The 23,462-nt window shown below is 40.7% G+C and overlaps 1 protein-coding gene across 1 annotated transcript in view; it reads right to left on the bottom strand.

Annotated features, from left to right (window-relative positions):
- Positions 1-12,365, bottom strand: part of JAM3 (junctional adhesion molecule 3) — a 91,236-nt gene extending 78,871 nt beyond the window's left edge. Inside the window, exon 1 of the mRNA XM_016191949.2 lies at positions 12,217-12,365. Coding sequence (XP_016047435.2) covers positions 12,217-12,349 — 133 coding nt within the window. The 5' untranslated portion in view covers positions 12,350-12,365. The remainder of the gene's footprint in view (positions 1-12,216) is intronic.
- Between the last annotated feature and the right edge of the window lie 11,097 nt (positions 12,366-23,462).

Raw genomic sequence — 23,462 nt, 5'->3', positions numbered from 1 at the left:
GCTGAAAGGAGGACAGGATTCCCTTGATACTCACCAAATACAACTGTGAGTATACATTGCTACTGCCCTCAGAAGCTGAAGCAGCAGCAGGGAGGCCCTGTGCTGACACCAGGGGACAGAGAACTAACCTGGAAACTCAGGAGAAGATCTATACCTTGGTGGTCTAGCAGTGGGGCTATGAGAGTCTCTTTGCATAGCCACTGCATTATAACTTCCTACCCTGCTTTATCTCTTGGTCAGGAGTCAGTGATTAAGCTAAGAGGCCTACTTATAGTTTAAAAGCCCTCAGGCTCCCATAGCCTACAGGGAAGAAAAAGAACAAAAGCGGGTTTTAAGCCACTGAGCTCCAATTCAGGGAATAAAATACTATTGAAACAACTGTGAACCCTTTAATTACCTTACTTAGACACAAGTCAATCCAGGCAAGAGTGATCAGTAATTTGAAAAGTACTGAGAGAGGGACCTCATAACATACTCTATAGAATGGTTAAACCAACAAGAAGAAATATTGGAGAAATGAACCAGGACAAGAGTCAAGCTAACCCCCCCCCCCAAAGGGTGAAACACAAAATAATGAGGTCAACATCCAAACACTAGTTATGGAAATAATCACAGGAGTAAAGAGTTTGAAAGAATTGTCATCAGAAATGCAGAAACAATAAATAAGACCCTGGAAAAAGACACTAATTATCTTAAGGTTATTAGACAACTGAAAGCTGAAATAGCTGAGCTAAGAACACAACTAGCTGAACAAGCTAAAACAGTATCAGAACAGGGAAACGAAATAGATGAACTCCAGAAAACAGTAGAGGGGAGAGAGAAGAGAATAAATGAGGCTGAAGGCAGAATTAGTAAGATCAAGGACAAATTAGAGACAACTAAAAAAGAAGTAAGAGATCTCAAAAAGAGATTAAGACATATTGAAAACAACAAAAGAGACCTATGGGATGACTTCAAAAGAAACAATATACGCATTATTGGCTTAACAGAGGAAGAAAGAGAGGGAGGGGAAGAAAGCATTCTTCAAGACATAATAGCTGAGAACTTCCTAGTCTAGAAAACATCAAAGACATAAAGGTTCAAGAAGTCCAGAGGGTCCCAAACAAAATTAACCCGGACTTAAAGACACCAAGACACATCATATTTAAAATGGAAAAGAATAAGGATAAAGAAAGAATCCTGAAGGCTGCAAGAGAAAAAACAGTCACCTACAGAGGAAAACCCATAAGATTAGCAGAAGATTTCTCCACCCAAACACTACAGGCCAGAAGAGAATGGTGAGTGCTTAATGAGAAAGACTTTCAACCAAGATTACTATATCCTACTAGACTGTCATTCAGACTAGACAGAGGCATAAAAACCTTCTCAGACAAGCAAGTTGAAAGACTCAACTATCATCAAGCCTGCCCTGAAAGAAGTTCTAAAAGGTCTCCTATAAACAGTCAGACCACCATAAATATGCCATATATCAGAACGATCTAAAAATCTACAAGAATGGCATTAAAATTTCTTCAATCTATGATATCAATAAATGGCAATGGCCTGAATTCACCTATTAAAAGTCACAGAGTAGGAAGATGAATCAGAAAACACAATCCAACAATATGCTGTCTACACAAAACCCACCTAACTCATCAAGACAAATAAAGATTCAAAGTGAGAGGATGGAAAACTATCATACTAGCCAATGGCCCACAAAAAAGGGAAAGAACAGCCATTCTCATCTCTGACACAATAGATTTTTAACTAAATAAAGTAATAAAAGATAGGCAACGCCATTACATAATGATTAGAGGATCAATCAACCAAGAAGATTTAACAATTATTAACATCTATGCACCCAATGAGGGACCATCTAAATACATCACTTACTGAAAGAACTACAAATATAGATCAATAGTAATACAATAATAGTGGGAGACTTTAACACCCCACTCTCACACTTAGATCAGTGAAGCAGAGAATCAATAAAGAAATAAGAAAATTAAATGAAGAGATGACAGACTAGACCTCCAGGACATTTTCAGAGTTCTTCACCCAAAAAAACTGGAATACACATTCTTTTCAAATCCACACAACACATACTCAAGAATAGACCACATGTTAGGCCACAAAGACAGCATCAACAAATTCAAGAGCATTGAAATCATCCCAAGTATCTTCTCAGACCACAGTGGAGTAAAGCCAACATTTAACAACAAACAGAAAATTACTAAAAGGCACAGAATTTGGAAACTAAACAACATACCGCTTAAGAGTCACTGGGTCAGAGAGGCACTCAAGCAAGAAATTCAAACATTCCTGGAAACAAACGAAAATGAAGACACAAGCTATCAAAATATTTGGGACACAGCTAAAGCAGTACTGAGAGGGAAACCCATAGCCATAGAGTCACATATTAAAGAACAAGAAAAAGCCCAAATAAACAACCTTACTGAACACCTTAAGCACTTAGAGGAAGAGGAACAAAGGAACCCTAAAGCAACCAGAAGAACAGAAATGACTAAAATTAGAGCAGAAATAAACAACATTGAAAATAAGAGGACCATACAAAAGATCAATGAAGCCAAATGTTGGTTCTTTGAAAAATTAAACAAGATTGACAAACCCCTCACCAGACTCACTAAAAAAAAGGGGAGAAGACTGAAATTAATAGAATTAAAATGATAGAGGAGATATCACAACTGACACCACAGAAATCCAGAAAATCATGTGAAACTTCTATGAAGAACTATACGCCACCAAGCTAGAGAATCTGGAAGAAATGGAACAATTCTTAGAAACATATGCCCTTCCAAAACTGAACCAAAGAGAACTATAAAACCTAAATGCACCAATCACAGACAAAGAAATCGAAACTGTTATTAAGACCCTCCCCAACAATAAAAGTCCTGGACCAGATGGCTTCACGAACAAATTCTAAGAACCTTTAAGGAAACAGTTAATACCTAAACTTCTAAAGCTCTTCAACAAGATCGAAGAAACAGGAATACTCCCTTCCACCTTCTTGAAGCCAACATCACCCTGATACCAAAGGCAGATAGGGACATAAAAAAAAAAAAAAAAGGAAAACTGCAGACCAATATTTCTGATGAACATAAATGCCAAAATATTAAACAAGATCCTGGACAACCAGATACAGCAATATATCAAAAGATTGTTCATCACGACCAAGTGGGATTTATCCCAGGAATGCAAGGCTGGTTTAACATACCTAAGTCAATCAATGCCATTCACCACATCAATAAAAGCAAAACCAAAAATCACATGATTATCTCAATAGATGTAGAGAAAGCCTTTAACAAAATCCAATGCCCTTTCAAGCTCAAAACATTACAAAAAATGGAAACAGATGGGAAATTCTTAAAGATAGTGGAGTCCATATATAGCAAACCTACAGCCAACATCATACTCAATGGAAAGAAACTGAAAGCATTCCCCCTCACATCGGGGACTAGACAGGGCTGTCCACTATCACCATTACTCTTCAACATAGTATTAGAAGTTCTTGCCATAGCAATCAGGCAAGAGAAAGAAATCAAAGGAATACAGATTGGAAGGGAAGAAGTCAAGCTCTCACTATTTGCAGATGATATGGAAATATGAATAGAAAAATCTAAAGAATCCAACAGAAAACTACTGGAAGTTATTAGGCAATATAGCAAGGTGTCAGACTACAAAATCAGTGTACAAAAATCAGTGGCATTTCTCTATGCGAACACTAAATCTGAAGAAGACATCCAGAAATCACTCCCATCCACTGTTGCAGCAAAATCAATAAAATAGCTAGGAATAAAGCTGACCAAAGAAATGAAAGACTTGTATACTGAAAACTATGAGTCACTATTCAAGAAAATAGAAACTGATACCAAGAAATGGAAAGACAGCCCATGCTCATGGATTGGAAGAATATCATAAAAATGAATATTCTCCTCAGAGCCATATACAAATTTAACACAATACCCATCAAAGTTCCACTAAGCTTCTTTAAAAGAATAGAACAAACACTACAATCATTTATCTGGAACCAGAAAACACCTAGAATTGCCAAAACAATCTTGAGGAAAAGAAACAGAAATGGAGACATCACACTCCCAGATCTCAGACTATATTATAAGGCCATCATCATCAAAACAGCCTGGTACTGGAACAAAAATAGGCACACAGACCAGTGGAACAGAATTGAAAGCACACAACCAAACCCCCACAACCTATGGACATCTAATCTCTGATAAGGGGGCCCAAAGTATTAAATGGAGGAAGGAGGCTCTCTTTAATAAATGGTGCTGGGAAAACTTTTGGTGGTGGGACTGATGTTTATGTACACTCCTATCAATTTGCAGTTATAAAGATCACTATTTAATTAATATGAGAGGGGAAAAGTTGAATATCTCAAACTTTTTAAAGCACAGACTGAGTCTTTTTAATTCATAGGCTGAATCTTTGATATGCTGACTCTCTTAAAAGCTTAGTCCAGGGAGAACAAAAGCAACTGGTGGCATAGCTATATGCAAACAATGTCAAAGGACATGAAATATGGTGAGGATGTGTATGATACAGCAAATCCTAACAAAGGGATTTTTCAAAGTTAACCCAATTGCCAAACAATGTGACTATTGCAATAACTATCTATTGTCTTCTTAAACCCTAAGACAACAGGAATCTCCCACTTGGTCTATAGAGCCTATGTTTCTACCATTCTGGAACCTCTGGGGTGGGGCTCACTTCCCTGCATGCTTCTCTCAAGTCAGGCCAAAAGATATTGCATCCGCTGATTCCAACCTAATCAATGCAACAAGTACCATCTCAGCTTGCTTCACCTCAGACTGTACAGAGACATCAGGCATGGATTGCCAACCCTTCACCCTCATCACTAAGGGTGAGACCTTTCCTTTCATGGTAGTCTCTAATTCCATTCCAGGAGGTTCACTTCCTAACAAAGTCCCCAAACCTACATATAGGCCAGGTCCCGTAAGATAGAGCATATGTTCACATGTATCTATAAATAAGGGCAAAATATATACCTGAAAGCAAAAATACACAATAGTCTTTGGTATCAGGTCCATAATGAAATAAGTGTCCACTTAAACTTAGATACCCTCCTCACCCACTTCCTATTACTCACTCTAAAACTAACATTAGCAAAGCAAGGACTGCAAAAGCTGAATAAGGGCAAGAGACTGGCATATTTTAATGATGACTCATTAGTCACTATCAGGTCATTCCACCAGCTGGGGCCCTAAATGGGGAGTCCTGAGTCTCCCAAACAGACTTAATGGGCCTACACCTCAAATAAATCCCTCTCTCCATTGTTTCCGGTCCTCTCTATCAGGAACAACAAAATAGGCCCCTTTGTGGACCCCCATAGGACCTTGCCCTCAACCTAGATCAACAATGGTAGAGAATGTTCGGAGGATGGACAACATACATACTCTATGCTACACCTGAGGAAGATGGGTCGATACTGGGGCAGCATGGAATGTTCTTACTCATGACCACAGAATGTGAGCTCAAATCTAGAGGGATATAGAGGTCACATAGACTCCTAAGCTAATTATGGGCCCCAGATCACATCAAATTGATGGGGTTTACAGTAATATTTATAACCATTTCCCATATTAGGGAGCTACTCTCTTCGCTGATCCTTTTCCCAGCCATGACATCATCTCCCCAGACAATAATTAGGATTCACCTGCATATCAGATTTCAGGCTCATGCAAAAAACAAAACAGAACAAAACAAAACACTAGTATAGCTACAGACCCTTTGAAATATAACTAAAATATGCCTACTAGCTATCTACAAAATGGAGGACCCCCCCCCCCAAACGCCTCACCTCCACTATTCCAGCCTTTAGGTCTATAATTGTCCAACAATTTGTTTGGCTTTGTATGTTAACTCTCTTTTCAGCCACCAGGTTCCAGATGCTAGTAGGATGCGACCAGACTTCCCTGGACATACAACCCCACCAATGTGCCTTGGAGCTCCGCTTCCCCAGAGCCCTTTCCCACTAGGGAAAGAGAGAGACAGGATGGGAGTATGGATTGGACTGTCAATGCCCATGTTCAGTGGGGAAGCAACTACAGAAGCCAGATCTTCCACCTTCTGCATCCCACAATGATCTTGGATCCATACTCCCAGAGGGTTAAAGAGTAGGAAAGCTATCAGGGGAAGGGTTGGTACACAGAGGTCTGGTGGTGAGAATTGTGTGAAGCTGTACCCATTTTATCCTATGGTTTTGTTAATGTTTCCTTTTTATAAATAAAAAATTTTTTTAAAAAATTTTCAGGAAAGATAAAGAGTTCTCAGATACATATAATATCCTAACAATTAGAGTAGTTAAAAATGAAATACACCCTAAATACACTGTAGCAACATTTCAGAGCGACAAACATAAGATCTCTAAAGTAGCTGAAGAGAAGATAGACAACCTAGAAAAGATGACTGATTGCAGACTTCACAACTGTTATAATAAAAAGCAGAAACATCAGTGTTACACAGTCCAGGCTCCAAGACAAGCTGAAATTTTTTTATATCAATTAAATCTATGTTTCAAGAACAAGATTAAAATAAATATATTTTCAAATATAAATAAAAATGAATTACACATCAAGAGTCCTACTGTAAGGGAAGTGACCTCAAACTATTCTAGCAATTTCCAAACTGGCCTTCCCTCAACAGTCTTCTTAAATAGCAGATTAAACTTCTGAAATGGTTTTGATCAAATCACTCTCCTGTTTCAAACAGCCACATGGAATTCACTGCCTTTGTCTGTTATTTTCTCCAACTTGCACTGCCTCTCAACACCTCCACATACCTACCCTCCAAATCTACACTACAGAAATTTAACTTATCCCTAAAGTCTAGCTCCTTATTGAAATTCTCCTGTATAAGACCAGGGCAGAGGGCCTGTTTTTCCTTCTATACAGAAAATATTTTGTAAGAACTGCTATTCTGTTAAGTAACTACCTAAACTGGATGTTTCTTCTGGTAACAGGAATCACTTATCCTAGATTTCCTTGGTTTTTTGTTGTTATTTGTTTGTTTGTTTTTGTCCAAGGAGTGCTTTACTGTCATAAATATGGGTTGGATGGTACCTTAAAAGAGATATTTTAACACACACACACCTGTTCTAGGATTTGCTGCATTCTTTGTAACCCTCCAGACTACTGTACTTCATTCTAAAGACATTATTTTCCTTAGAAAAAGACATCCAACAAGGACAGTAAGTCCTTGTTGTGCTAGGCAGGAAGTGATTGATAAGGGCACGTCAACTAATAGGTCACTTCAGGAAACAGTGTCCGGTATCTATTTTCCAAGGAGGTCTACTTGTCCTGGTATTCCTCCCATCTAAGACAAAGCAAATAGTTTCGAGAAGCTGGCCGGCTGACACTAAGCAGGTGTTTGACAAGTGTTGATTGACATGAACAGGCAGACCACAGCAAATATTCAGATTATTTGGGGGTCTTGGTTCACAGAAAAAGGAGAGGCAGGTTTATGAGCTCTCTCTCAGTTTTCCAGTTGGCCATTAGCTGAGGATAACACAATTGGTCCCCCGCCCAAAAGTGAGTGACAGTTAATCTCTCACATGAATCACGAAGAAAGGATAACCTAACCCAACAGTGACCTTCAAGTCAGCCTCTCCTTTACCCACAGTGGCTAACATTAAAAAGTAAGAAAAAGTCACAATCCAGAGGCTATCACAGTAAACTAAACAAAGTTTAAAGTGATTGGAAAGTCTACTGGAGGTCAAAACAAAATGTAGTCAGGGATTTTTTTGTGTTTGTTTCTTATGGTAAAAAAATCATCTGAAAAAGTCACCCCAGAATAGAGAAATTACACAGGCCCAAGATCCTTGGAGATCAACAAAACAGAACAAATCTTGTTAAAGAAAATTAGAACGGCAAAGGGAATAGCTCAGTGAGTACAGGACAAGCATGCCTGAGGCACTAGACTTTACCCCCCTCACACACACTATTTGTGCCAGAATGGTGCTTTAGTTTCTTTCCCTTTCATGTGAAATAAATAAATTTTATTTTAAAAATACACTGTTTAAAAGAAGTAAGTGAAAAAAACACATACAGTCAGGAAAAAAGAAAGGAAAACAATCAACCACAGGAAGTATAATACAAAAATATCACCTATCAATACTTCAGCTTATTTTCATCTAGATTTTTCCCCCTAAACATCAGCCTCTGTTCCCAACAAAGTCTTACTATCACTGAGAAGTATCAGAACCCCACCCTACTAGGGAAAGAGAGAGACAGACTGGAAGTATGGATCGACCAGTGAACGCCCATGTTCAGCGGGGAAGCAATTACAGAAGCCAGACCTTCCACCCTCTGCAACCCACAATGACCCTGGATTCATACTCCCAGAGAGATAGAGAATGGGAAGGCTATCAGGGGAGGGGAGGGGGTGGGATGTGGAGATCGGGTTATGGGAATTGTGCGGAACTGTACCCCTCTTATTCTATGGTTTTGTTAATGTCTCCTTTCTTAAATAAATTTTTTAAAAATGTATGTACACCCAGCAACTGAAGCCCAACACAGCTCAGCATGCAATCATCCTGGCTCTTCAAGGGTTAAGAATATTCTATTCATTTATTCACCCCTAGCAGGAAGAACAGTGCTTGGATGTGCAGATACTCAATAGCTAGCTGTCTGTTGCACTTAACTCAACTGTGGTCTAAGACTTATGCTTATTTACAGAATCACTGTGAGTTGATCAGTTAGAGGCAAAGCAGGCAGCATAGATAAACAGACTCTGATGTTGCAAATAGTTCACAGAAAGAAAGCTGAACCACAAACACTCTGAAAATGAAACATGACATAAGGAAAAAATGTTTATAAATGGCCAAGGAGAGAAGTCAGCACGTAGAGCAAAGAACTTGCAAGTGTAAGGCGCTGGGTTTGCTCCCTGGCACCCACACACAAGACACTGGAGCTCTGGTCACACTCCTCAATCTTATAAATACATGTTATTTTTAAACAACAATATAAAAAAACTTTATGGAAAAAAGTGTACTGCTTCTACACACTCAGCTTTGAAACCCCTCACCTGGTATATATTAGCTACACATGGAAGAAATAACATGCAATGCATAACAGATACTACTTAAAAACACAAAAGGCATCCCCAAACACAAAAAAAAAAAAATGAGTGTTCCTTGACATCAAAAACAAGAGTTAATTCTGAGGAAGCTGTGTGTCATGACAAGTAGCAAAGAGGAATTAAGGCATTAGATTTCTGTATAGGGTACCACAGTAGACACTGTCCTTGCTAAACTAGGTGTAAAAGAATGTGCTTACCAAGACTTTCTTTACCAAAAGGATCTCTTTATACTCCAGTGCTGCTATTTGCATGTACTGTTAGCATTCAGGGGGTAGATGGATTTGAACGCTGCTTTCAGGCCTCACAGCATTACAGCATTACATACATTCACACCACCTGATTATAAGCATCTCTTTATAAAGAGAATCCAACTTCATACCTAGGATATCATCCAGCAGACACCATACATTCTAATTCATTCACACACATATTTTCCTTTCTTTTACTCCACTTGTGCTTTGAAAAAATTCAAAGAATTTAAAGAGAAGGAATTTGCTAATATTACATCTTAACAGCTGTTAGTTGAGTGTACTAATTCCAGAGCTTCTTCAGTTACATTATGTGACCATCTCTGAAAGTGTGCTTAGTAAAAGTCTGGTTTCATATAAAAGAACTAATTTAAGCCCACACTGCTGAGCTGCCCTAAGAACAAGTTACATAAAACTTGGGAGTTAGGTGTATGAGAATTGTCTCAGTATAATGCTGCAATTATGATTAACTCTCATGTATAGCTACCCATATAGTTTCCTTAGTCTGAAGCACTCAAAAACAAATGCCTATCAAGAAGTTATTTGAGGAATGAACAGCTGAGTTGAAGCCTTGCCTCCTTCAGAACAGGTGGTCTTATTTTTCTGAATATACTAACACATATACAGCCTGATAATGATATCTTCCAGGTAAAAACAAACAAATAAAACCACATAAAATAATAAATCTAAAATGTTCTTAAGTATTTACCTAATGCAAATAGAAATGTACTTTTTTAATTTCCTGTAAAACTTGATTTTCAGATTTTTTTTAAAGCTTCAGTACACAAACTATGTTATACTTAAAATACAGACTGCTCCCTTTTTAATTCTTAATGAAGCACATCTCACTAAGATTTGGTGACCCAACAATGATTACTACACAGTCATTCAAGAAAGGACATGTGGCAAAACATTTGTAAAGCTGAAGTGCACCTGTCACTAATTCAACAAAACAGTAGTTGTTAGATACAAACCACATAGCTTTGTGCACCTGACAATTTGGTTACACTGATCCATAGCACTCCACTGTTAAGTGGAATCAAGAATTGGATTAGAGCAGATAGCTGAAGATTTCCAAATCTAAGACACATGGGCTGTTTCCCAGAGCAAGTTACTCCATCTTTTCATACTTCTACTTCTTCATCCACAAAATGGACAAAATAGCCTCTTAAGAGTTATCAATATTAAAATTAATCATATTAAATTCCCACATTAGGCACCAAAAATGTTTAAAAATGAGAATACTGAGAAGTAATATAAATTGAAAAGAGTAAAAGATGTTGTGGTGATCCACAGAACAAAGTTGGAGAATTATTACAGTAGTCGTCTAGAGTATAAACAAAATAAAAGAGCCCCTAGTCTCATTCTTTCAATATTGATAAAGCATCCTACCACCTTGATTTCTTGTTAGTGTAAGTCCTGTCTTGCAAAAATTTGATTCTTCTCCCTAAACTCTGCAGCTAAATCCCAGATCTTAACATCAAGAAAGCTGTTAAAAACTATTGCTCTAGAGACAAATAAGAGATTACAGGTATGCACAGTCCTTAGCATCTTCTAGCTTTCCAGACTAGTCACCAGGCAGAGGATCACACCTTAACTAAATTGCTACATTTTCCTGCAATAAAAACTGCAAACTTTCATGTGAACAGGCCTTTTCAACAATAGTGAGTTGTTCCAGTCTGTAAATAGAATAGCATCAGTGTGGCCAGCAAGGCTTGGGAGCTGGACTTTCCTGACACCCTTGTCCCCTAGTTAGCCTTTCATCACTTATTATATCCCCCAAGTGTTTGTGGAAATCACTTTCAGGCAAAGTATATACATCCTGAAAGTTATCCTTCATCACAGATGGCTGTTTCCATGGCCTCAGTCCCAGGCCCTCACTTGGTTCTATCTCCATTCTGCTCATCCCACCAGAATGAGGGTCACACACAGGAGCGATTTATGTTGCCCTCTCCCAATGATGACTTTCTGTTTGAATCTGTATATTCTGCAAAACAGCAGGGGATGATTGTGGCAACTAAGACCAACAACAAAAGACCTCTGGCTGGGTTACCTGAGGATGGTCACGGGGAGGAGAGGTAAATGCCCTGCTTTAGGGAAACGAGTTTGAGACTTCTCAACTGTTGCCTGGAACGCAGCCTTGGGGTTTGGGGGTAGAGAGAAAAACGGAGTTGTTGAGGGTCTCATGTCTTCTCATCTGAAAATGGGTTCCTACAAACTCACCTGACAAAGTTGGTGTAAGGATTAAAGGAGAAGGAGAGAAGGCTGTAAGAGATGCTCAAACTCAGAAGCTCTCTCAGCCCAACTGCCCCGGGGCAGGCACCTGAAGCTAAGAGAATCCCACACCGCTGGAAATAACAAAACAAAACTCTCAAGTTTATCAGCTGGTCCTGATCAAAATGGCCCAGATGCCATTTCAAGGCAAAAGGTCTGCGGGAATTCAGCGGCCAGGCCAGGATGGAGACCAAAAAATTAAAAAGTACTTGGATTAAGATGCACGCTAAAAAGTTACTCAATTTCGTTCTTTTGTTTGCACCAAGAGGCCAGCGGTCAGCGGCGGCCAGAAGGCTGTGGCCTGAGGGACAGGCCCGGGGCTGCGGGCTTTCCGGGACCTGGGGCCCCGCGCCCACTGCTCCGGGCGCGCGCGAGTCCGCACGGTAGTCTCCCGGGTCTGCACGGTCGTCGCGCACTTCTCCCGGGCTGCGCGGGGCGCAGGCGGCCGAGCTCGAGGACCGACTCCGCGCAGTGCCCGCCGCGTCTGTTACTCCCGCCAGGACCCGCTGCGGCCGTCCCGGCCGCTCTCTCCTATCGCCCCCAGCTCCTTCTCCCCCAAGGCGGGAACCCGCGGACTCACCCCTGAGCAGTAGTAGCAGAAGGAGGTCGCGCAGCCGGGGGCTGAGCCCTAGTCCCGGCCGCCGCCTCAGCGCCATGACGAGGGTAGTGAGGGGCTGCCGGCGCGCAGCGCACCCAGGCTTCCCCGCGCGCATGCGCCCAGCCGACCGAGACCCCGCCATCCGCCCCCAGTTACCATAGCGACCAACTGGCCGGGCAGAGCCGTCACCATGGTGACAGGAGAAGCCTAAGTTCCGTTGCTATAGATGCAGGTATGCTCTGGATCCAGATGCACGGGTTCTTTTTAATTAATTTACCAGGAAGAGTGTAAGGAAGTATGCTCATGAGTGGGGCTGGGTAAATTTATATAACTCTGAAATCAATTCGTCACAACAGGTGGGAAAAAAAGAAATAAAATTTTGGAAATTAATTGTTTATTTTATAAGGATGCAACTCAGTTGTCTCATACGCACTTTCACCCTGTAACCTATTTTAATTCCAAGCGCCATCCATGGAAGAGGAAAGTGCTGGTATTTATTTAAAACATAAGCAACACATAAATTTTACAATACATAAAAGTGATGTTCTAAAATAAAAAGTTTGTTGTTTCTTTGGTAGATAAAAAGCATGCTGACATACCCAGCAATTCAGTCTGCTGAAAACAAGGTTAATACTTTGTATTATTTTTAATATTGAAGTAGTAAGGATAGGGAAGAAAACACATAGGGAACACATGGGATGAGAGGTGTAAGATGTATTGAAAAATGGATCTAAAGGTGCAAGTGGTATTGAATAGGGCCTTTTTAAAAATGCTTATTTTAGGGGCCAAGTGGTGGCACATCTGGTTAAACATACACACTACAGTGTGCAAGGATGCAGGTTCAAGCCCCTGTAAAGGTAAAGCTTTATGAGTAGTGAAGCAGGGCTGCAGGTGTCTGTCTCTCTCCCTCTCTACCTCCCCCACCCCTCTCAATTTCTCTCTGTCTCTATCCAATAAATAATTAAGTAAATATATTTTAAATGCTTATTTTTTAAATAATTTTAATATCTTTATTTATTGGATAGAAACAGCCAGAAATCGAGAGGGAAGGAGGAGATAGACAGAGAGACACCTGCAGCCCTGCTTCACCACTCACAAAGCTTTCCCCTGCAGGTGGGGGCCAGGGACTTGAACCTGAGTCCTTTCACACTGTAACATGTCCCTCAACCAGGCCCCAAAATGCTTATTTTTATGAGAGCTGCCAGAGCACTGCTCACAACTTTTTCAAGAATCAAACCTGCACTCTCAGGCATGCAGATCCTGTACTCTCAACATACTGAGCTATTTCCTTGTCCATTGGGTATTATTTATTTTTATTTAATTAATTATTTACTTATTTGATAGTACAGAGAACAATTGAGAGGGAGTGAGGAGAGAGAGAAAGAGAAACCTACAGCACTGCTTCACAGCTTGTGTAGCTTCCCACCCTGCAGGTGGAGAATATTGTCATGAACCTGGGTCCCTGAAAATTGTAACGTGTGCTCAAACAGGGTACGCCACCATCCACCCCCACCCTTTAGACATTATTTAATACTGTGGAAACTCTTAAAACAGTTTATCTTATATCTAATGTTAAAACTGTGCACAGAAAGCTTCAGGAGACAACAAACTAAAAATAAGTTTCTGGATTAAGTTATGAGTAAAATATAGGAGAATTTCCAACAATTAATATTTTTATTAGTTTTCCCTCCAGGGTTGTTGCTGGGGCTCGGTGCCTGCACTATGAATCCACTGCTCCTAGAGGCCATTTTTCCCTTTTGTTGCCCTTGTTGTTGTCCTTATGGTTATTTTTGCCACTGATATTGTTGCTGTTGGCTAGGACAGAGAGAAATCAAGAGAAGAGGGGAGACAGAGAGGGGGATAGAAAGATAGACACCTGCAGGCCTGCTTCACCATTTGTGAAACAATCCCCCTGCAGGTGGGGAGCAGGGGACTTGAACCAGTATCTTTATGCCTGTCCTTGCGCTTTGCACCATGTGTGCTTAACCTGCTGCACTACCACCCGACCCCCAATATTTTAATTATTTTTTAATGTCACTAAAGGGTTCTTGCTGGAGCTCAATACCAGCACTACAAACCCACAGGTCCCTGCAGCCATTTTTACTTCTCTTTTCTTTTTCTTTCTATTATATTTGATAGAAATTGAGAGAAGAGATAGAAATCAATGGAGAAAAATTAAGACGGGGAGAGAGAGAGAGCAAGAAAGATAGACACCTACAGTTCTACTTCACAGCTCATGAGGCATGAAGCTCATCCTACAGACAGTGAGCAGGTGCTTGAACCTGGGTCTTTGTGCATAATAGCGTATGCATTCAATCAAATGTCCCACTGCCTGGCCTTATATTTTAATAATTAATTACTTCATTTTGCATGCAGCCACACTACTAAAAATACAGTTTCTACAAGATAGGACAATGTATATTTTTATGTGTATACTATATTAGATAGATGATAGATAGTAGATATGAATACCAATAAGTTTTTATTTTATTTTATTTACTTTTGCCTCCAGTCACTGGGGCTCAGTGACAGCATTACAAATCCATTGCTTCTGGTGGCCTTCCCCCACCCCCCTTTTTTCATTCAATAGGACAGAGAAAAATTGAGAGAGGAGGGGGAGATGGAGAGGGAGAGAGAAAGATACACACCTGCAGACCACCACTCATGAAGCATGCCCCCTGCAGGTGGAGAGTGGGGGCTCAAACCCAGGTCCTTGGGCATATCCTTGTGCCTAGTACTGTGTGCATTTAACTGGCTGCATCACCATCTGCCCCCCTCCAAGAAACATTAAATAGTATTATTAGGAAGGTGATTCTAAGATGGAGGGAGGACAAAATTCATATGTGTGATCCCGAAGTCAAATCTTCACAACACTTATGCTAGAGTGGAGTTGTGCCCTGAATACACATTCTCTCTCCCACTCACACTCATAAAGTAAATAAACATTTTAAAAGAAAAATGGAATAACTTGAGTGTTGCTAATAATGTGCTTCACTGTCATGTGATCATCTTTCTAACCACTCAAACCTTAGTGTTAATTGCATTCTCCCAAATCTCATAGTCTAAAAAATGAAAAGATCACCTATTATGATGGTTTGTCTTCCCTTTCCTAAGCAATCCTTCTGTTCCCATTCACACATTCCAGAGTTACAGGTAAGCAGATGTACCTCCCAGCACTAAGAAATGAAATAAAATATAAATTTAAACACATAAAAGTGTGTAAAAGCTATTTTTTAATGATCCAGGGCATATATGATTTCACTATGCCTGGCCCACTTTTATTATTGCTTTATTTGGGTGGAAGAATGGAGAAAGAGCGAGAGGTCACAGTGCCAGTGCTGGAGTGTCAGGCGGTAGCGCAGCAGGTTAAGTACACATAGCACAGTACCAGTGCTGCCCCCCACTCCCCAGTGCCATGGAATTCTCATGTGATGCCAGGTCTCAAACATGGGCCATATACATAACAAGGCAGGTACTGTTGAGCTATTACTCCAGCTCCTGAACACTCTTCTGTAGTAGTGATATCTCTCCTGTCCTCAAAGTAGAGAAATTTAAAGGAGGACAAATTTTATTAGGCTCCCAGCTTTCTTTCTTTTTGCTCTCTCTAATATCTACAGTACCTTTCAGCTTCTCATCACATGGTCAGGCATATTTGCCTACATAAAAGAATCACTTTGGTTACCTGGAAAATGTATCTGCTTGTGGACATAGTACAGTTTTCAGATTTCAATGCCCCTCTCACCCTGCTGATTTCCTGTGTTCACATCGCGAAATGGGTCTACCTGTTAAGTGCTCTCTGCTAAAGCATCTTTTGAAACTCGGAACAAGATCACAGGAGAAAAGAATGGCTCCATGAATATTCCATCAGAGCAGAGAGGTGACTGTGAAAGTGGATGCAGGTGTCTCACTATAAAACATTGATTTTTTTTTTTCCTGCAGACGTAGGAGTCTACCTTCAAAACGTGTGGCTGAGGCACTATCCTGGAACAGAGCCCAACTAGTGATGCACCAGGACAGGGAGGCTAGGCTTGGTTGCCAAGTGATCTGCTCCTTGTTATGATTTCATTGTTTCCTAGAGAACTCTGATCCTGTCAAGAAAGGAATGGGGACTCTGGAAACATTCAGTGAGTGGGGCTGTCAGTCTATACTCTTTATCACCCTTTCACCAAATGAATATGTTTGTTTCTAATGTGCAGATCATGAAGGAAATACACATTTCTTTTTGTTGTTGTTTTGTTTCGTTAATGATTTAATAGTGGTTCCCAACTGAGGAACATAACAGAGAGGAACACAACAGAGGCATAGTTCCACAATTCACCTACCACCAGTTCTGTGCTCCTCCTCCTCCCAACAACATAAAGTCTTAGACAGGTTGGATACTTACTTTTTTTTTTTTCATATTCATGTCTGTCACTTCTCTGTATTCTGTAAATTAGCGACATTATCGATTAGTTGTACTTCACCTCCTTACTTCATTAAGGACAATCAGTTCCAATTTCACTCACTTTTGTCCCAAAGGACACACAATATCACCTTTTCTTTTTAAAAAAATTATTTATTTTACTTGATAGAACAGAGGGAAATTAAGAGGGTAGGGAAGGTAGAGAAGGAGAAAGGCAGAGAGATACGTACACCATTGTTTAACCACTTGTGAAGCTTTCCCTCTGCTGGTAGGGACCAGGGGCTTGAACCCAGGTCCTTGTGCATGGTAATATGTGAACTAAACCAAGTGCACCACCACCCAGCCCCATTATTATATTTTCTAATTGCAGAGTATTACTTCATGGAGCATATATTCCATAACTTCTTTCTTTTTCTTTTCCTTTTTTTTTTTTTTTAACCACCAGAGCACTGCTCAGCTCTGGCTTATGATGGTGTGGGAATTTGAACCTAGGACTCAGGAGATTCAGGCTTGAGAGTCTCTTTGCATAACCATTATACTACCTGTCCTCCCCACCCCCGCTCGCTCTATTCCATAACTTCTTTATCCAGTTATCTATTGATAGGCATTTAGGCTGCTTTCACATTACAACTATTGAGAATAAAGCAGCTGTGAATATGGTGCATGTGTCCCTTTGAATTGGCATTTTCATGTATTTTGGATAAATGTCTATGAGTATTTCTAGGTCAAAAGGTGGAGATACACATTTCTTGAAAAGAGCTAAGGGAATCAAGCACATTCATGCTAATGTTAAACAAAAGCTTTTGCAAAACTTTTCAGCAATAACCAGTATGTAAGTCAAGTGACAAACAAACAAACAAACAAACAAACAAAAATGTTTTTTCTATTAAAAAAATGTTTTTCCTGCCTCTGAAGAGACTGGAAAAGTCATGGAAATAGCCACTCGAGGTAAGGGGTGGGAGGCTTCCTGAGTCTGAAGGCCAGTGGTTTATAGACATGGGAAAGTAACTTAATATCTCTAAGTCTTGAGTTCTTTGTCTGAAAACAAAAAATAACAAAGGCCACTTCAAATAATCATTGTGAGATAAATGTCTGGAACATATTATTAGAAAGTGTTTAATAAATGCCTATCACCTATGCTACTTCCTTTCCTATTATGGCTCATAGCAGGCAAAATAGTTACAATATTCTGGAAACTTCTTGATAAAGCAAAGGATCTTTAGCCAGGAGAGGGGTCTGAAGAAATGAGAAGCAAAAAAGGGAGTTTCACAGTAATATGTGTGTATGCTTGAGGTGTGACTATGTTATTAAAAAACAAAATGACTATAAATAAATAAACTTTTTAAAAATGACAATTTTTATTCCTTCCCTATCTTGTTTAACAACTTAATAGTCATCTGAAGCCAAGCTTCACAGCATGAAAGAAGGGAGACCCACTGAGTAGGGACATCTCTGAGCTCAGGGTCAGCCCATGAAAGATGCCTTTTCAAGGATTAACCAATATTCTTTTGAAATAGACTCCCTCCCATCAACTTCCACCTTCCTGGAATATTTTTTTTCAACCAGGATTATTACAGGGGCTTGGTATTTGCCCAACTCCACCATTCCGGGCAGCTATTTTTTTTACAGGGGTAAGAAACAGGAAAAGGGGGGTCTGACGGTAGCGCAGTGGGTTAAGCTCACGTGGCGCAAAGCGCAAGGACCAGCAGAAGGATCCCGGTTCAAGCCACCTGCAGGGGAGTCGCTTCACAAGTGGTGAAGCAGGTCTGCAGGTGTCTATCTTTCTCTCCCTTTCTTTGTCTCCCCTACTCTCTTGGTTTCTCTCTATCCTATCCAACAACAACATCAACAACAATAATAATAATAAGGCTAAAACAACAAGGGCAACAAAAGGGGGAAAATAGCCTCCAGGAGCAGTGGATTCATGGTGCAGGCACTGAGCCCCAGTAATAACCCTGGAGGCAAAAAAAAGAAAAAAGAAAAAAGATGGAGAGGAGTAGAAGAAAGAGACAGAGAGATGGACAGAGACCCACTCATGAAGCGTTCCTTTACAGATGGAGACCTAGGGCATGATCCCAGATACTCACATGATAACACATGGCAGCATGTGCACTGTACTGGGTGAACCACTACCTGACCTGACCCTCTTCCCCCAAGCAACATTTCTGATTTATGCTCTCTCACATTTTATTCCTACTATCATTCTCTGCACATTCTCTTTGATGTGTCCCTTGAAGTTTGTTTAAATAGGAAGACACCCTTCAGCAATCTAAGGAAGCAGTAATGGGTAAAAAAAAAAAAAAAAAAAAAAAAAAACTTCCACATCCCTCCACCACAGGCAAGATAAGCTGTTTATCCTACATAAGATGGAAAGTTCTTCTGCATTTCAATTTATCTGCATGTTCCTTTTGGTTGGACGGTTTTAGTTGGAGAAAGGTCATTCTTAGGCCAAAGCTTTGAGTAGCCTCGCGTAAACAGGCATTTAGGAGAATCTATTTTTAAAAGGAAAAAAGAGAAGAAAAAGAAACTTTGGTATATATACCCAAAGGAATACAACTCAGTCTTTTGAAGAAAGAAAAAAGAAGAAAAGATAAAACCTTACCTTTTGCATAATGGAACATGAGATGATTATGCTAAGTGAAATAAGCCAGAAAGTGAAAGACAAGTACCAGATGGTTTCTCTCATATGTGGAATAATAATAGACAGAGCAAACTAACAAATCTCAACAAAAATAACACTTAAGCTTTGCAGAAAAATATAGTTACTAGGGGAAGAGGAGTACCAGACAAGAGTAAATGCATTTCATCTGATCATGGAAGTGGCACCAGAACTCTGATGGTGAGGCATATACAAATGCAGAGATGTGAAGCTCTAATCTAAAATTGATATAGTATATAAAAAAGTCAGTGGTCTGGGAGATGGCACAGTGGATAAAGCATTAGACTCTTAAGCATGAGGTCCTGAGTTCAATCCCGGCAGCACATATGCCAGAGTGATGTCTGGTTCTTTCTTCTATCTTTCTCATGAATAAATAAATAAAATCTTTTTAAAAAATAGTTTTAGGGAGTTGGGTGGTAGCACAGCAGGTTAAGTGCACATGGCGCAAAGTGCAAGGACCAGTGGAAGGATCCCGGTTCGAGCCCCCAGCTCCCCACCTGCAGAGGAGTGGCTTCACAGGCGGTGAAGCAGATCTGCAGGTGTCTGTCTTCCTCTCCCCCTCTCTACCTTCCCCTCCTCTCTCCATTTCTCTCTGTCCTATCCAGCAACAAAGACATCAATAATAACTACAACAATAAAAACAACAGGGGCAACAAAAGGAATAAATAAATAAATAAAATATTTTTAAAAAATAGTTTAAAAAAAAAAATCAATGGGTTGGCCTAGGAGGTAGTGCCATTGATAAAGCACTAGAGCCCTGAACATGAGAACTTGAGTTTGATCCCCAGCATGGCAGATACTAGAGTGATGTTCTGGTTCACTCGCTCTCTCTCCTCCTCCAACAAATAATGCCAACAAATAAATACATCTTTAAAAAGTAATAATAATGGTAGAGGCCAGGAAGTGCTACACTCAGTAGAACAAAGACCCAGGTTCAAGCTCCTGGTCCCCAACCACAGATGGAACAGTGCTGTGGGTGCCTCTCTTTCTTTCTCCTTTTCTCTCTCCTCCTCCCTCTCTAGTTCCCTCTGACTCTATCAAATAAAAAAGAAAGAAAAAATAAAATGGGAAAATGGCTGGTTCATTGTTCAAGCCCCAGAGATAACCCTGGGAGTAAAAAGAAGAGAGACAGAAAGGGGGTAGAAAGAAGTAAAGAAAAAGAAAAGGGGAGTCGGGTGGTAGCATAGCAACTTAAGCGCACATGACGTGAAGCTCAGGGACCAGTGTAAGAATCCCGGTTCGAGTCCCTGGGTCCCCACCTGCAGGGGAGTCGCTTCTATCTTTCTCTCCTCTCTCTGTCTTCCCCTCCTCTCTCCATTTCTCTCTGTCCTATCCAACACCACCACCACCAACAACAACAACAGTAGCCACAACAATAAGACAATGAGGGCAACAAAAAAAGGGGGGGGGAATAGTCTCTAGGGAAAAAAAATAGTCTCTAGGAGCAGTGGATTTGTGGTGCAGGCACTGAGTCACAGCAATAACCCTAGAGGAGAAAGGAGGAAGGGGGGAGGGGGAGGGGGAGAAGGGGGAGGAGGAGGATGGGGAGGGGGAAGAGGAGAAGGAGAAGAAGGAAGAAGAAGAAGGAGAAGGAGGAGAAGAAGGAGAAGAAGGAGAAGGAGAAGAAGAAGAAATAGGGGAAATGGCTCAGTGGTAGAGTCAAGGACTTGAATGCCTGAGGTTCTGGCTTCAATCCCAGAAACTACATAACATATTGATGTTCTGGTAGTTCGCTTTCTCCTTCTCTCTCTCAGTAAATAAATTTTAATATTGTAACCCATGCAACTTTTAAAATATTTTATTTCAATGAGAAAGATACAGAGACAGAGATCAGAGCACTGTTCAACTATGACTTATGTTGTGCCAGAGGCCCAGGAATGACAGTCTTGCATAACTATTATGCTGTGTCCCCAACCCTGAAATTTTATTTTTTAAGAAAGCAGAAGTAATAACAAATTTAGTAGACCTTTCATATTAGGAGGTTGTATTTTGATGTTCTAGAGTGTGTCAGGGCATATGTATGCATGTGTAATCATATGAATGCATATAAGGTCACTCATTTCTGCTAGGGGAAAAGCTAAAGCATGTAGCTTGTCTCCTTTCAACCAGGAGTTCTACCAACCAGTGTGCAGGAAAAGGCAATAGGGCAACCAACCATGGAGGGACAAAAACATGTCTTCATTAGAAGCCTGACACAGATTTCACTTCCTGAAAGGCAAGGGGGCTCACCATGGCAAATCCCAAGTTGCCCTATAAGCTTTCTGCCTCAGTGTCCTCTGCTGTCACCAGGGTAAGAGTGTCAGGAAGGCCAGTAAACAACACTACCCATGGGAAAGAGCATGGTAAGACAAAGCCGACCAGCTCTTTTACTAACTTTTTCCCCCTCTCCACTTGACCAGCATTTCCCCTGGACTAGGGAGAATGTAGAAGGCAGGATACTTCCTGTATCTGGACTTCAAAGGCTGAAGACATGAAGGAGCATCCAGGCCATCGAGGCTGTCTTATCTGGGAGCCAAGCCAGGGCTGTAGGGTTGAGGGAATGAGGAGCTGAGGAGATGAGGGGCTATGGGGCTGTGGGTGTGAGCAAGGGCCAAGCCAAACAGGGCAGTTCCTGACCACAGACCTGCATCTTACCTGCAGAGCAAGGATGCTCTAGCTTGCCTCTGGGACACTCCCAAGTCTTTGTTTACAGACTGGAGATATTTTTATCCCAACCCTCCAATTAGAGGTAATTTTCTCTTCACACAAGTCGCACTGTTGAGTGTTTATTTCCTAGAGGCACCACAGAGAGAGCCCACGGCCTGTGCTGGTTGCCCTTCTTTGCCTCAAGCAAGTTGCACCTCCTTTAGAGGGACCCTGCCAGCAACCCCCCCCCACACACACACACTGCAGGATTTAGGGAATACTGAGAGCCTTGAGCCCTAGAATTTAAACTTCTGGATGGGGACCTGTGTTCTCCTCTTCAAGGAGAGGAAGGACACTTTTGAGGGTTGCTGCTGTAGAGACCCTGTTGCAGGACCCAAAATAGTGGGATCTGACTTCACTTCCTAGGTCTCTGGGAATAAAAAAATCCATACGATTTATTTTTTGTCTTGGAAATAATTCAATACAATGCTTCTTTAGTAAGCAGATGTGGTCTCTGCTCAGTCATGTCTGGCATCACTACTTCATACTCCCCGAGGCTGACTTTAATGCTTAGCAAGAGTTGTTTGAAATGCATACTTTGTAAATAAGAGTGTGTCTGGAGTGGGGTGGGGGCAGAGGATGGTTCATTGGATAGTTGCCTGCCTTGCTATATGAGGGGGTCAGGCTTATATCATGCTACTCCACATGGGAAGTGCTATGGTCTGCCTCTCTGTCTCTCTCACTCTATCTGAACCAAAAGATTGGTCAAGAACAGCTAAATCATACATGTGTAAGGCTCAATCAATGCATACATGTGTGAGTGAATGAATGAATGAATGAATGAATGAATGAATAAATGAATGGGCTGGGGAGATAGCTCAGTTTATTAGAGCGCCAACTTACATGCTTGAGGCCCCAGAGATCCCAGGTTTAATCCTCAACATCATCTTTTGCCAGAGTTGGACAGTATACTGGTCCTTTCTTTGTCTCTTTCCCCTCCCTCTCTCATTCTCTCATGATGGGTAATAAATATTTAAATAACTAAATAAATAAATATTCAATACTGGTAGGGCTGAGAGATGACTCAGCAGGGAAAGGCCATGCCTCTTGATATGTGAGGTGCTCTGGTTTCAATCCCTGGTATGATAAGGAGCTCCATGGATGGTGGAGCATAGCTTTGGTATCTCTCCTTCTCCCTGCCCTTCTCTAGTTTTTTTTTTTTATCTCTTTCTTTCCTCTCTTCCTCTCTCCTCTTTCTCTCCCAAAGTGTATAGCATTTAAAAAATTGAACTGGAAAGGTCACTTAACATTGTCTCACATATGTGAGATCATAGGTTAATTCCCTGGCATTAAAAAATAATAAAAGAAACTTAAAAATAAAACTGGCTTGGGGAGATAGCACAATGGTTATGCAAAAGATTCTTAAGCCTGAGGCTCTGAGGGCCTAGGTTCAATCCCCAGCCTTACCATAAGCCAGAGTTAGACTGTTCTGGGAAAAAGAGTTTAATAAGACAACAGATAGTTGTTGTTATTGTATACTTA

The sequence above is a fragment of the Erinaceus europaeus genome, chromosome 20 (genome assembly GCF_950295315.1).
Source record: "Erinaceus europaeus chromosome 20, mEriEur2.1, whole genome shotgun sequence".
Taxonomy (NCBI): Eukaryota; Metazoa; Chordata; class Mammalia; order Eulipotyphla; family Erinaceidae; genus Erinaceus; species Erinaceus europaeus.
Note: the sequence above shows the minus strand (reverse complement) of the source record. Positions and strands in the feature narration are given on the sequence as shown.